At 41.4% G+C, this 15,953-nt stretch overlaps 1 protein-coding gene across 3 annotated transcripts in view; it reads right to left on the bottom strand.

The window, feature by feature from the left end:
• Positions 1 to 15,953, bottom strand: part of LOC128693196 (uncharacterized) — a 94,244-nt gene that overhangs the window by 47,038 nt on the left and 31,253 nt on the right. For all 3 annotated transcript variants that reach the window (XM_053782676.2, XM_070089530.1, XM_070089528.1), the window contains one exon: positions 11,505 to 11,592. In XM_053782676.2, the coding sequence (XP_053638651.2) occupies positions 11,505 to 11,592 (88 nt within the window). The remainder of the gene's footprint in view (positions 1 to 11,504; positions 11,593 to 15,953) is intronic.

The raw sequence follows: 15,953 nt of genomic DNA, 5'->3' as shown, positions 1-15,953 counted from the left end.
GGTGGTAGGGGGTGGGTGGAAGGTGGTGGATCAACTAATGATATGTGGGATAATTTATGTGAGAAATACACGGGTGGCTCAAGAGGTGAATTCGGTGAGAATAGTGGATGGAGTATTGAAAAGACTTGGTGGTTTGAGGGCGGCGCAACTAACGCTGCATCAAAGAGTAATAGTGACGAACGTGCTATTGTACAGCAAGATATGGCATGTCGTTGTCATGTACCCGCTGATGAGACGTGAGGTGAAACGTTTACAACATGGGGTTTTTAGGTTTATATGGGGATCGGGCTGCGAATGGTTAAGTAGAGCGGTGTTAACACTTCCGGTCAGTCGAGGAGGGCTGGGACTTTTACCTCTGGAAAAAAGGATGATGAGCGTGTACCTAAAACGAAGTTATATAAGGGAGGGGTGCGGGAGGGGAGGTGGACTTGTGCGAGTACGTAAGGATATGCAACGGTGGTGGGGGGGTAGGGATTTAATAGTTGGTGAGGCCATGTTGAGGTTATTAATGACAGTGAGGGATCCGTCGTGTGTTAAATTGCGGGTCCTCGAAGGAGTGGAAGGTAGGTCAGTGGTGGCTGCTGTTGAAGGAGCATACCCTATGTATGCGTGGAACGAAATATGGACGCGTCTAAAACAATTACGTGTAAAACCGGGTGTTCGGGAGGTAATGTTTAGATTTTTACATGGGATTTTGCCGTCTGGGGTTGTCCTATTCAATAGGAGGATAAGGGAGGGAGGGGAATGTAGAGCGTGTGGAAGCATGGAGACAATTTTGCATGCGGTATATTTTTGTGACTGTATAGAAGTTGTGCGGGTCTGGTTAGGAAAGGTGTTCAGGTTAGTGGGTGGGGGAGGGTTGCAGGTGTTGCGGGCTTTAAGTTTGGATATAGGTGGGGTGAGTAAGATGGTGGAGAATGCAGTGGCGTATTTGGTCACGGATTTTATATATACGTCATGGGCCATGAGGGAGGTGGGCGTGGATGAGAGGATAAAGGTGTTAGCTGCGACATTTTACAGAACTAAGTGTCGTAATAGGGAAATTTATGGAGGGAGTTGGGAGACTGCTTTTACTGAGGGCTATCGGAGTTTTCGGTTGAGGGATTTATGGGATTTACGTGCAATGTAAGGGGTCGCGGCGGGCTGGCTTCCCGATAAGGACAGTGTGAAAGGGTTTAGTGTGGAAGAGAATGAATATAGTACTGAGACATAAGTGCCTTTGACTGTGTGATGAGCGGGTTGTGTGTTGTGAACGATACAAGTTCTTCAATTTAATTATTAATTATGCAATTGACAAAGGACGACAGACGTCGTAATGTGATGGAATATTATATATCTGCAACGAAATTATTGGTATGTGTGTAATGAAATGACAATGTGGGTGCACTGTGTGAATGCGAAATATATATATACACATGAAGTATTGCGAGTGGTAGGAAGGCTTCAGTATTTATCGACGTGTGAAGGTCATGCACTGTTATGTTTTGTGCTAACAGACTTACATCTTAGTAGTGGTTTTAATGATATGGGTGAAATATTTTTAGAAAGCTTGACTTATCCTGTTTTCTTATTACATATTGTTTTTTCATGGGAGCTCTATAGAGCCCGTAGGTTTAGGTTACCGTTGAGTTGATATATATTATAGGGTAATTGATGGATGACATAGGATTAGGCTTATAGTTTCACTGGTTGTGTTGTAAAGTGTATGTAACATATGTATATATTTATACCTTCCTGGAGAAGGTGATATGTTTGGGTGTTTAGTAGATATACGTTGTACATGAATCATGTAGAATTGAATTTTATATTATATCAATACATTGAGTGATACTGAACGTATCATGTTGTTCAATATGGAATAATGAAAGTATTTCATACAATATACAGTTACATATAAAGATTGTTACGTGTCAGGTGGATTGACATGCAAGAAGGGGGGGGGGTAGTGTTTTTAGAATGTAAGGTGTACATTCCGTGGCAGGATGTACAATGTAAAGTGTACATTCCGTGGCATGATGTACAATCAGGAATTAGATGTACTTGCCAAGGAGTCTTTAGGTTAGATTTAGTGTTCCAGACATAATGTCATTACTTCAAGGATTGGAGTGGTCATTGTTTACTGTACAGATTTGTGTCTTTCAGATGTAATATGTTAATTGGAAAGTACATGTACTATGCAGAATTTTTCATCATTGTTTTCACTATGTAATTTGTCGTTTATTTTTATTTACTATGTATGTCTTTTAAATAAAATATATATATAAAAAAAAAAAAAAATCCACCTTCCAAGCTCCTTAAAAAATACTCGTCTGGCAGTGATAAATAGATAGGCATCACCAACACACCGAGGTCATTCGTATTATTGGGGGAAAGACAGGAATAATTTAGCATTGTGTTATGAACAGGTCTAGAGCCCAAGCTAGGATACTTAGCGGGCAACCGAGTTGGCTAAGTGAACTGTCCCTTGAATATTTAGCCAGAAGCTAGTAATCATTCTGTGTACATTAAAGATAGTTAAAGAAACTTCAGAGAATACAGGGACTCACTAGAATGTAGGCTGGGATTTCTAACATTATTTAATTGATTGCAGAAACTATTTTCCTAAGCACGTAGCATCAAAGAGAGAAGTCACATAGAAGTCAAGTTACAGATATGTAAGTGAATTAGGCAAGTTAGGCTTTTTTTAGGCTAAGTTACTTGCATGCAAATATATGTATTGACTGACTACCTAAGAAGTGGGATTCCAATTTTGTTTGTGCTAATCAAAGACTGTACACACCTAGTTGTACTCACCTAGTTGTACTCACCTAGTTGTACTCACCTAGTTGAGGTTGCAGGCGTCGAGTCCAGGCTCCTGGCCCCGCTTCTTCACTGGTCGCTACTAGGTCACTCTCCCTGAACCGTGAGCTTTATCATACCTTTGCTTAAAGCTATGTATAGGTCCTGCCTCCACTACATCGCTTCCCAAACTATTCCACTTCCTGACTACTCTGTGGCTGAAGAAATACTTCCTAACATCCCTGTGATTCATCTGTGTCTTCAACTTCCAACTGTGTCCCCGTTTTGCTGTGTCCCATCTCTGGAACATCCTGTCTTTGTCTACCTTGTCAATTCCTCTCGGTATTTTGTATGTCGTTATCATGTCCCTCTATCTCTCCTGTCCTCCAGTGTCGTCAGGTTGATTTCCCTTAACCTTCCTTAACTGTGTGTCGTTCTGTGTAAATTTTTGTTGTTAGTGGCATAAACCAGTGTGTAGGTCAAGCCTTGTAATTACTTGCCAGCAGTAGACACTCACTCCTAAGTTCAACAGTGTATTGTTCACCGCTTATAGACTGCAAATTCCTAGGTTAAGCTATCATACCAACAAATATGTCTAAAACTGCACTTGTAGGTCATAGTCAACTTCCAATAAACTTTCCAAGGATCCCTGATTGTAACAAAGTTATTCAGAGAGCCAGAGGTTAGAGTATTGAATTTTAATACAAATTCTGTTTTAAAGAACGCACTAATTTGTCCACACCACTTAACAGCTTTGTTTCTGGGAGGTAACGATACTGAGGCAGGTTGTATACCCATCAACATCGTAAAAGGTATTCTGCAAGTGGCAAATTCCTTTAATGAACATCACGGTTCAAGAGCAGCAAAAATCCTGGTATTACCTGGAGTTTACCTGGAGAGAGCTCCGGGGGTAAACGCCCCCGCGGCCCGGTCTGTGACCAGGCCTCCTGGTGGATCAGAGACTGATCAACCAGGATGTTACTGCTGGCTGCACGCAAACCAACGTACGAGCCACAGCCCGGCTGATCAGGAACCGACTTTAGGTGCTTGTCCAGTGCCAGCTTGAAGACTGCCAGGGGTCTGTTGGTAATCCCCCTTATGTATGCTGGGAGGCAGTTGAACAATCTCGGGCCCCTGACACTTACTGTATGGTCTCTTAACGTGCTAGTGACACCCCTGCTTTTCATTGGGGGGATGGTGCATCGTCTGCCAAGTCATTTGCTTTTGTAGTGAGTGATTTTCGTGTGCAAGTTCGGTACTAGTCCCTCTAGGATTTTCCAGGTGTATATAATCATGTGTCTCTCCCGCCTGCATTCCAGGGAATACAGGTTTAGGAACCTCAAGCGCTCCCAGTAATTGAGGTGTTTTATCTCCGTTATGTGCGCCGTGAAGGTTCTCTGTACATTTTCTAGGTCAGCAATTTCACCTGCCTTGAAAGGTGCTGTTAGTGTGCAGCAATATTCCAGCCTAGATAGAACAAGTGACCTGAAGAGTGTCATCATGGGCTTGGCCTCCCTAGTTTTGAAGGTTCTCATTATCCATCCTGTCATTTTTCTAGCAGATGCGATTGATACAATGTTATGGTCCTTGAAGGTGAGATCCTCCGACATGATCACTCCCAGGTCTTTGACGTTGGTGTTTCGCTCTATTTTGTGGCCAGAATTTGTTTTGTACTTTGATGAAGATTTAATTTCCTCGTGTTTACCATATCTGAGTAATTGAAATTTCTCATCGTTGAACTTCATATTGTTTTCTGCAGCTCACTGAAAGATTTGGTTGATGTCCGCCTGGAGCCTTGCTGTATCTGCAATGGAAGACACTGTCATGCAGATTCGGGTGTCATCTGCAAAGGAAGACAGTGCTGTGGCTGACATCCTTGTCTATGTCGGATATGAGGATGAGGAGCAAGATGGGAGCGAGTACTGTGCCTTGTGGAACAGAGCTTTTCACCGTAGCTGCTTCGGACTTTACTCTGTTGACGACTACTCTCTGTGTTCTGTTAGTGAGGAAATTATAGATCCATCGACCGACTTTTCCTGTTATTCCTTTAGCACGCATTTTGTGCGCTATTACGCCATGGTCACACTTGTCGAAGGCTTTTGCAAAGTCTGTATATATTACATCTGCATTCTTTTTGTCTTCTAGTGCATCTAGGACCTTGTCGTAGTGATCCAATAGTTGAGACAGACAGGAGCGACCTGTTCTAAACCCATGTTGCCCTGGGTTGTGTAACTGATGGGTTTCTAGATGTGTGGTGATCTTGCTTCTTAGGACCCTTTCAAAGATTTTTATGATATGGGATGTTAGTGCTATCGGTCTGTAGTTCTTTGCTGTTGCTTTACTGCCCCCTTTGTGGAGTGGGGCTATATCTGTTGTTTTTAGTAACTGTGGAACGACCCCCGTGTCCATGCTCCATCTCCATAGGATGGAAAAGGCTCGTGATAGGGGCTTCTTGCAGTTCTTGATGAACACGGAGTTCCATGAGTCTGGCCCTGGGGCAGGGTGCATGGGCATGTCATTTATCGCCTGTTCGAAGTCATTTGGCGTCAGGATAACATCGGATAGGCTTGTGTTAACCAAATTTTGTGGCTCTCTCATAAAAAATTCATTTTGATCTTCGACTCTCAGTCTGGTTAGCGGCTTGCTAAAAACTGAGTCATATTGGGACTTGAGTAGCTCACTCATTTCCTTGCTGTCATCTGTGTAGGACCAATCTTGTTTAAGTAGGGGCCCAATACTGGACGTTGTTCTCGACTTTGATTTGGCATAGGAGAAGAAATACTTTGGGTTTCTTTCGATTTCATTTATGGCTTTTATTTCTTCCCGCGATTCCTGACTCCTATAAGATTCCTTTAGCTTAAGTTCGATGCTTGCTATTTCTGTGACCAGTGTCTCCCTACGCATTTCAGATATATTGACCTCTTTTAGCCGCTCTGTTATTCTTTTCCGTCGCCTGTAAAGGGAGCGCCTGTCTCTTTCTATTTTACATCTACTCCTCCTTTTTCTTAGAGGAATAAGCCTTGTGCATACATCGAGTGCCACCAAGTTAATCTGTTCTAGGTATAAGTTGGGGTCTGTGTTGCTTAGTATATCTTCCCAGCTTATATCGGTTAGGACTTGGTTTACTTGGTCCCACTTTATGTTTTTGTTATTGAAGTTGAATTTGGTGAATGCTCCCTCGTGACTAGTCTCATTATGTCGGTCTGGGGCTCCACGCATACATGTCTGAACCTCAATTATGTTGTGATCTGAGTATATTGTTTTTGATATGGTGACATTTCTTATCAGATCATCATTGTTAGTGAAGATGAGGTCTAGTGTATTCTCCAGTCTTGTAGGCTCTATTATTTGCTGGTTTAAATTGAATTTTGTGCAGAGATTTAAAAGCTCGTGTGAGTGTGAGTTTTCATCAGAGCTGCCTCCTGGTGTTATTACTGCAACAATATTATTTGCTATATTCCTCCATTTTAGATGCCTTAAGCTGAAATCCCCCAGGAGTAAGATGTTGGGTGCAGGAGCTGGAAGATTTTCCAGACAGTGGTCAATTTTTAACAGCTGTTCCTGGAATTGCTGGGATGTTGCATCCGGAGGCTTGTAGACTACCACAATGACTAGGTAGAACACAGGTTTCTACAGCCAGGAGGTAAGTACGAGATTACTGCTGATGATTACAACTAAACTGCTTAGAATATAAAGTAAGACTATTGAAGAAGACCAAGAATATATATCACATGCAGATAATAAACTTGCCTGCTAAACAGTTAGTTATGGCTGCCAGCTGACGGTGTACATCTTCACTCAGAGTCGAGTCAGTATATAATAAGGAACTTTTTTAACGGGACAGTGCTAAGACATATTTGATCTTAAATAATGTTGTACCATGCTGTGAGGGCTAATTAATGTTGCACCATGCTGTGAGGGCTAATTAATGTTGTACCATGCTGTGAGGGCTAATTAATGTTGCACCATGCTGTGAGGGCTAATTAATGTTGTACCATGCTGTGAGGGCTAATTAATGTTGTACCATGCTGTGAGGGCTAATTAATGTTGTACCATGCTGTGAGGGCTAATTAATGTTGCACCATGCTGTGAGGGCTAATTAATGTTGTATCACGCTGTGGGTGGGCTAATTAAAGTTGTATCATGCCGTGGGTGATTAATGTTGTATCATGCTGTGGGCAGGCTAATTAATGTTGTATCATGCTGTGAGTGGCTAATTAACGTTGTATCATGCTGGAGGTGGCTAATTAATGTTGTATCATGTTGTGAGTGGGCTAAATATTGTTGTAACATGCTGTAGGGGCTGATGTTGTACCATGCTGGAGGCTAATTAATGTTGCATCATGCTGTGGGGGCCAATTAATGTTGTATCATGCTGTGGGTGGGTTAATTAATGTTGTATCATGTTGTGAGTGGGCTAAATATTGTTGTATCACGCTGTGGGGGCTGATATTGTACCATGCTGGAGGCTAATTAATGTTGCATCATGCTGTGGGGGCTAATTAATGTTGCACCATGCTGTGGGTGGGCTAATTATTGTTGTATCATGCTGTGGGGGCTGATGTTGTAACATGCTGGGGGCTAATTAATGTTGCGTCATGCTGTGGGGGCTAATTAATGTTTCACTATGCTGTGGGTGGGCTAATTATTGTTGTATCATGCTATGGGGTTAATTAATGTTGTATCATGCTGTGTGGGATAATTAATGTTGTACTATGCTCTGGGTGGGCTAACTATTGTTGTATCATGCTGTGGGGGCTAATTAATGTTGTATCATGCTGTGTGGGATAATTAATGTTGTATCGTGCTGTGGGCGGGCTAATTAATGTTGTAGCATGCTGTGGGTGGCTAATTAACGTTGTATCATGCTGTGGGGGCTGATTAATGTTGTTTCATGCTGTGGGGGCTAATTTTTGTTGTACTATGCTGTGGGGGCTAATTAAAGTTGTATCATGCTGTGGGGGCTAATTAATGTTTTGTCATGCTGTGGGTGGGCTGATTAATGTTGTATGATGCTGTGGGGGCTAATTAATGTTTTGTCATGCTGTGAGGGCTAATTAATGTTGTACCATGCTGTGGGGCTAATTAATGTACCATGCTGTGAGGGCTAATTAATGTTGTATCATGCTGTGAGGGCTAATTAATGTTGTATCATGCTGTGGGGGCTAATTAATGTTGTACCATGCAGTGAGGGCTAATTAATGTTGTATCATGCTGTGAGGGCTAATTAATGTTGTATCATGCTGTGAGGGCTAATTAATGTTGTATCATGCTGTGGGGCTAATCAATGTTGTATCATGCTGTGGGGGCTAATTAATGTTGTATCATTCTGTGAGTTGGCTAATTAATGTTGTATCATGCTGTGGGGGCTAATTAATGTTGTACCATGCTGTGGGGGTAGTTAAAGTTGTATCATGCTGTGTGGGCTAATTAATGTATCATGCCGTGGATGACTAATTAATGTTTTATCATGCTGTGGGTAGGCTAATTAAAGTTGTATCATGCCGTGAGTGACTAACGTTGTATCATGCTGTAGGTGGCTAATTAATGTTGTATCATGTTGTGGGTAGCTAATTAATGTTGTATCATGTGAGTGGCTAATTAATGTTGTATCATGCTGTGGGTGGGCTAATTAATGTTGTATCATGTTGTGAGTGGGCTAAATATTGTTGTATCATGCTGTGGGGGCTAATTAATGTTACATCATTCTGTTGGGACTAATTAATGTTGTACCATGCTGTGGGGCAAATTATTGTTGTACCATGCTGTACCATTGTTGTACCATGCTGTGGATTTGCGAGGTTATCTGGAGTATACCTGGAGTATACCTGAAGTATACCTAAAAAGAGTTTCGGGAAAAAACGCCCCCGCGACCCGGTCTGTGACTAGGCCTCGTGATGGATTATAGCCTGATCACCCAGGCTGTTGGCCGCACGCAAACCAACGTGCTAACCACAGCCTGGGTGGTCAGGTACTGACTTTAGGTGCCTTTCCGGTGCCTGCTTGAAGACAGCCAGGGGTCTATTGGTAATCCCCCTTATGTATGCTGGGAGGCAGTTGAACAGTCTTGGGCCCCTAAAACTTATTGTGTTGTCTCTTAGTGTACTCATGGTGCCCCTGCCTTTCACTGGGGGAGGGGATGTTCCAGTCTTTTGCTTTTGTAGGGAATGATTTTCGTGTGCAAATTTGGGACTAGTCCCTCTAGGATTTTCTAAGTGTATGTTATCATGTATCTTTCTCGCCTGTGTTCCAGGGAGTTCAAAACAAGGGACTTGAGCCATTCACAGTAATTTAGTTGCTTTATCGTAGTTATACATATCATGAAAGTTCTCTGCACATTTCGCAGGTCTGCAATTTAGCCTGCTTTGAAAAGGGCCATTAGTATGCAGCTGTATTCCAGCCTAGAGAGAACAAGCGATTTGAAGAGAACCATCTTGGGCTTGGTGTCCCTAGTTTTGAAGATTCTCATTATCTAGCCTATCATTTTCCAGGCAGATGTGGTAGATATATTGCTGTTGTCTTTGAACGTGATATCCTCTGACATTATCACTCCCAGGTCCTTCACATTAGTTTCTCGCTTTATTGTGTGATTTAGAATTTGTTTTATACTCCGGTACACTGTTATTGTCCTCGAGTTTTCCATATCGGAGTAATTGAAATTTCTCTTCATTGATCTTAATATTATTTATACTGAACTTTCATAATGTTTTCTCGGAGGCCAAAACTGAAACTATGTACTGTGCCAAAACAAAAGCATTCACATTGCTAAACTCACAAACTAGTATTTAGTCACTTAGCCATAATACCAACTTACCTCATAATTTGTAATATTTTACAATTAAGAATAAAACTAAGTCTGCCCGAAATGCCTAGCCATGCTAGGTGTTCTAGTGGTACACTCTGTAATCACTATTTTACTACATGTAAACCACACAATAACCAAATTTCTGTAAAATCAACATTGTAATCCTTATAGAGAATAAACTTTGAATTGAAATTGGGGTGTTTCAGCCTGAATTTGTAATAGGAGTCCGTGTTAATGTCCTTTGGAGAAGAACTAGGACAGGGAATTTGCAGGACCTCAAGAAGAGGACTTCGATGAATCCTTCACAACAACATACCTTAGCTACATGATGCATACCCATAACGTATAGCAGTTCCTGCGTTGGTCATCATAAATCCTAGTTGTTAGGGTATAGTTAGGTTGTGTTCCATCAGCATTGTCTTCCAGTAATTAAATGTTAAGTGTTATTAAGAATTTCCATTCAAATAACACTAATAATTTTTGTATTATATGAATATTGGTGGATGAATTTGGTAGGGTGTGCAAAAGAAGAAAATTAAAGGTGAATACAGGAAAGAGTAAGGTTATGAGGATAACAAAAAGATTAGGTGATGAAAGATTGAATATCAGATTGGAGGGAGAGAGTATGGAGGAGGTGAACGTATTCAGATATTTGGGAGTGGACGTGTCAGCGGATGGGTCTATGAAAGATGAGATGAATCATAGAATTGATGAGGGAAAAAGAGTGAGTGGTGCACTTAGGAGTCTGTGGAGACAAAGAACTTTGTCCTTGGAGGCAAAGAGGGGAATGTATGAGAGTATAGTTTTACCAACGCTCTTATATGGGTGTGAAGCGTGGGTGATGAATGTTGCAGCGAGGAGAAGGCTGGAGGCAGTGGAGATGTCATGTCTGAGGGCAATGTGTGGTGTGAATATAATGCAGAGAATTCGTAGTTTGGAAGTTAGGAGGAGGTGCGGGATTACCAAAACTGTTGTCCAGAGGGCTGAGGAAGGGTTGTTGAGGTGGTTCGGACATGTAGAGAGAATGGAGCGAAACAGAATGACTTCAAGAGTGTATCAGTCTGTAGTGGAAGGAAGGCGGGGTAGGGGTCGGCCTAGGAAGGGTTGGAGGGAGGGGGTAAAGGAGGTTTTGTGTGCGAGGGGCTTGGACTTCCAGCAGGCATGCGTGAGCGTGTTTGATAGGAGTGAATGGAGACAAATGGTTTTTAATACTTGACGTGCTGTTGGAGTGTGAGCAAAGTAACATTTATGAAGGGATTCAGGGAAACCGGCAGGCCGGACTTGAGTCCTGGAGATGGGAAGTACAGTGCCTGCACTCTGAAGGAGGGGTGTTAATGTTGCAGTTTAAAAACTGTAGTGTAAAGCACCCTTCTGGCAAGACAGTGATGGAGTGAATGATGGTGAAAGTTTTTCTTTTTCGGGCCACCCTGCCTTGGTGGGAATCGGCCGGTGTGATAATAAAAAAATAAAATGAATATTTTGTGTAACCAGCAAGTAAACCAAAATTGCATACAGTCTACATAACTTTATTTACTAGAGTAGCTGGTTTTAATACTGTAATTTTTAATTTAATTAATGTCAGGGCTAGCTTTTCCTGAGAGTGGTAGTGACCTACTGTGACTAAGTTCCACTTACCTCACCCAAATTACTTGCAGGTAATAATTCAGGTAATGTTCTGTAAACCTCCTGCAAGTGATTTACTTACATAATAATAATAATAATAATAATAATAATAATAATAATAATAATAATAATAGTAATAATTTTCACAGTAGTAGTAGTAGCAGTAGTAATTGAATCAATAGTTGTAGCAGTAATAGGGTTAGTACTTGTAGTGGTTATGGTAGAAACAGGAGAAGTGTAGTAGTAATAAGGAATAAGAATGACTTCCAAATCAGTAAACGTTTTACGTAGTATTTACCTCAAAATCTAAGGCGGGTTTTGGCATGGTACAGTACCACCACTGGTTGTCTCGTTGACGTAAACACAACCTAAGTACTTCAACCTTACTGAAAAAAACACAAAATATTGTGAATTATTCTATTTTATATTTCAGTGTTATTCTGCCATCATATATTATAAATTCAGAATATTATAATACATTTACGGAAATAATACAGTTAATATCACTTTCAGTTAACTTATGTACACTGAGTTAACTCTGATTCTTCGCCATTACTGGAGAACTTGACTTATGGTACGACTAACAACGTGGTTATTGGCGCCGCCAGGTATAATAACTGACTCAAAATAAGGGAAACTAATGTACATTGTTATGGATTTCATCACACAGTGAATTACTCCTTCATGATAAAGTGTCATGAAGGAATATGTAGAATATAGCGTTAGTATATCTAGTTTAGTTTTAGAAATATTAGAATGAAGTAAATAACGAAAGTAAATGTCGTGAGACGCATTAACGAGCCAGAGAAAATCATTCTCTCGCTGCGATATCATGGAATTAGACAAGCATGTTTATGGAGCAATTTTAATGTTACAAGCTGATCGATGTTAAAGTATAAATGTCTCTGGAAGTTTAACAGAGACACAGATGACGGTTAAACTATATGCAAAGTTTTTATTTGTGTTTTATCGTCTAATTGTTGAGGAATGTAAACCCAGACAGTGTAATAACCTTCGCTAACTGTCGAGGTACTGTCTTATTAATGAAAATAAGTTACAAAACATAATTAGTAAATATCGTAAATTTTCTTGCAACTGATGAGTCAACTCTAGATATAAATCTAGATGTGTTCCCATTAAGCCTTTTTGGGGCCTACTTTCTGGGCCATTTATATATCCATATGTAGGTAAACTAGCGAGATGTAATCTCGGGAGATATTTACGTATACTGTGATTCTAGTCAAGGTTTTCATTGGCCAGAAAAATGGTAAACATCGAACTTAAGCTTAAGAAATCATACAGGAGCCAAGAAACACAGAAAGAACTTAAAGCAATAAACGAAATTGATACAAAAAAAATTATTTTCTTATTCTAAATTTAGGGCAAAAACCACAGCCAGAATTGGGCCCCTGTTTAAACAAGATGTGACTTACACAGATGACAACAATGAACTGTGAGATACAGAAGTACCAGTATGACTCATCGTGTAGTGGGCAGTTAATAAGACTAAATGAATTTTTTTTTTTTTTGACTGAGACTCAAAATGTGGGTAATTCAAGAATTTCTGATATAATCCTAACACCATAGGACTTTCAAAAAGCAATGAATGACATGCTCATGCACTCTGTCCCGGTACAGACTCGTGGAACTCCGTGTTCATCAATAACTGCAAAGAAGCCGCCTTTAACGTGCATTAAATATTCCGTGGAGAGGGAGCATAGACACAGGGTCGTCCCACAGTCACTAAAAACAACGGATATAGCCTCACTCCACAAAGATGGCAGAAAAGCATTAAAAGAAATACAGATAGATAACACTAACATTCCATATCATAACAATCTTTATAATGGTGCTTAGAAGCAAGATCGCCAACCACTTGGATACCTAACAATGGCACAACCAAGGGCAGCATAGGTTTAGAGCAGGTCGCTCCTGCTACTGGACAACTGTGACATGATCCAGGATGCACCGGAGGACAAACAAAATGCCGACTTTGCAACAGCCTTCGCACACAATATATGTCATTAATAAATAAGAAAGGTGGAAAGATGTATCTATAACTTCCTGATAAATAGAACACAAACAGTAATACTACACAGAGTAAAGTCAATGGCGGTTACAGTGAAGAGCTCTGTTCCACAAGTTACAGTACTCGCCCCTTGTGAAGGCTCACTCAGCTCTGTCAGACCCTCTGAGAGTACCTACATAGAGTGTTGTCAGTTCTACTTGTGGTACTGTTCTGACCTTCAAGGGTGCTACCCTGGCCTTTGAAGTAATTAGTGTACTTCCTTCAGCATTACTCATGTAAGCTACAGCGCCATAACCTCTGGTTGACGCATCACAGAACACATGTAATGTGTACTTGTTTCCCTCTTGACCTATTTGCCTGGGAAATTTAATTTGATGAAGTTGTTTAAACTCCTTGGATATTTCATCCCATGCTTGACTCATTTCTAGAGGCAAGTTCTCATCCCATCCAATTTTGAGTTTCCATGCATCTTGCATAAGTATTTTACCCTTTATGGTAATTGGTGAGACGAGTCCTAGAGGCAATTATATACAACACGTAGTGGAGACCATGATGATTCTCTTCAAATCGCTTGTTCTCTCTAGGCTGGAATATTGCTGTACACTAACAGCCTCCTTCAAGGCAGGAGAAACTGCTGACCTGGAGAGTGTACAAAGAACTTTCACGGCACAAATAAGTGCGATAAATCACCTAAATTACTGGGAACGGTTGAAGGTCCTTGATGTGTATTCCCTCGAACGCAGGCGAGAGGGATACATAATATACACTTGGAAGGTCCTGGAGGGATTAGCACCAAACTTGCACACGAAAATCACTCCCTATGAAAGCAAAAGCCTCGGTAGGAAATGCAACATTCCCCCGATGAAAAGCAGGGGCGCCACGAGTACACTGAGAGACAACACAGTAAGTGTCCAGGGCCCAAGACTGTTCAACTGCCTCCCAGCATACATAAGGAGGATTACCAATAGACCCCTGACTGTCTTCAAGAAGTCACTGGACAGGCACCTAAAATCAGTACCTGACCAACCAGGCTGTGGTTCATACGTCAGCTTGCGTGCTGCCAGCAGTAACAGCCAGGTTGATCAGACCCTGATCCACCATGAGGCCTGGTCTCAGACCGGGCCGCGGGGGCTTTGACCCCCGAAATCCTCTCCAGGTAAACTCCAGGACTCCATGAGTCAGCTTCTGTCTTCAACTTATCTTCGACTACTTCCTCAATGAATTTATTGTCCAACTGTTCTCGTATGATATTATCATAGACAGTCAGCAGCTCTGGATTCTTCCTGAGCTCATGTATTTGTGCTTTCATCTGTCCGAAAGCCATGAGATAATTGCTAGGCAGATGTGGTGGATTTAATTTCCATGGTAACCTAACCCCATACTGTCCATCTTTATATTTGACAGTGTCCAAATATTGGTTATAAGTCTGAGACTCTTGTGGGCTTGGTTTATTTACATCAATACCTATCGCATCTAAATCCCACAACTTATCAACTGGTTCATTCATTTCTTCCAGTAATGATAATTTTTGCTGTGGTACATGATCAGCGGTTATTCTCGTAACTAGTACATTTTCCACTGAATCAATATCAGCTTCTTTCCCACTTTGAGAGGGAATTGGACCACATATCATGTGGCCTCCTGCTGTTTTCAGCAAGTGAACATCATAAATAACAAATAAAGGCACAATACCGTGACTGGAACGATACACAAATAATCCGCACATAGAAGAGAGGAGCTTACGACGACGTTTCGGTCCGACTTGGACCATTTACAAAGTCACACTAACGAGAAGTAGAGCAGGACGGGTATATATAGGCAGGAAGAGGTAGTAGTAGTAGTAGTAGTAGTAGTAGTAGTAGTAGTAGCAGTGGCGGAGATGGAAGGAAATAGTAATGGGAAAGTAAGGAAGAGGAGCCAGTCAAATACAAAAAGAAGGGAGCACTGCAAGGGAGCTAGGTGCCATCAAGGGAGCTAGATGCCAACAAGGGAGCTAGGTTGTTAGGTAAGACACATATGCAACAGCTAGGTATCTTTATTTCGAAACGTTTCGCCTACACAGTAGGCTTCTTCAGTCGAGTACAGAAAAGTTGATAGAAGCAGAAGAGACTTGAAGACGATGTAATCAATCCATCACCCTTAAAGTTTTGAGGTGGTCAGTCCCTCAGTCTGGAGAAGAGCATTGTTCCATAGTCTGAAACAATATGGAGTTGAAGAGACAGGATGGAGCCTTATATAGCGCCAGGAGGTGAGACGTAGGTCACTAGTAGAAGTAAGAACTCAGATGTTGGGAGGTCAGGTCCCTCTCAAATCCAGCCGTTCTCACTAGTAAAGGTTGTCGAAGTTGATTGCAGGTCTGTACCAAGATACCCTTGTGTTGCAGTGTCTGACAGATTGAACATTAAAATGGTATAAAATACTGACAGGTTGTTAGGTAAGACACATATGCAACAGTTAGGTATCTTTATTTCGAAACGTTTCGCCTACACAGTAGGCTTCTTCAGTCGAGTACAGAAAAGTTGACAGAGGCAGAAGAGACTTGAAGACGATGTAATCAGTCCATCACCCTTAAAGTTTTGAGGTGGTTTCGTGTCATCTGTCCCTGTCTTCCCTATTTCTATGGCCTTCCCAAAACTCATAAACCTGATATTCCTCTACGTCCTATCATATCCTCTAGAGGTTCTGTCTCTTATTCTCTTGCTTCTTGACTGGCCAAAA

Source organism: Cherax quadricarinatus, chromosome 28, assembly GCF_038502225.1.
Source record: "Cherax quadricarinatus isolate ZL_2023a chromosome 28, ASM3850222v1, whole genome shotgun sequence".
NCBI lineage: Eukaryota > Metazoa > Arthropoda > Malacostraca > Decapoda > Parastacidae > Cherax > Cherax quadricarinatus.
Note: the sequence above shows the minus strand (reverse complement) of the source record. Positions and strands in the feature narration are given on the sequence as shown.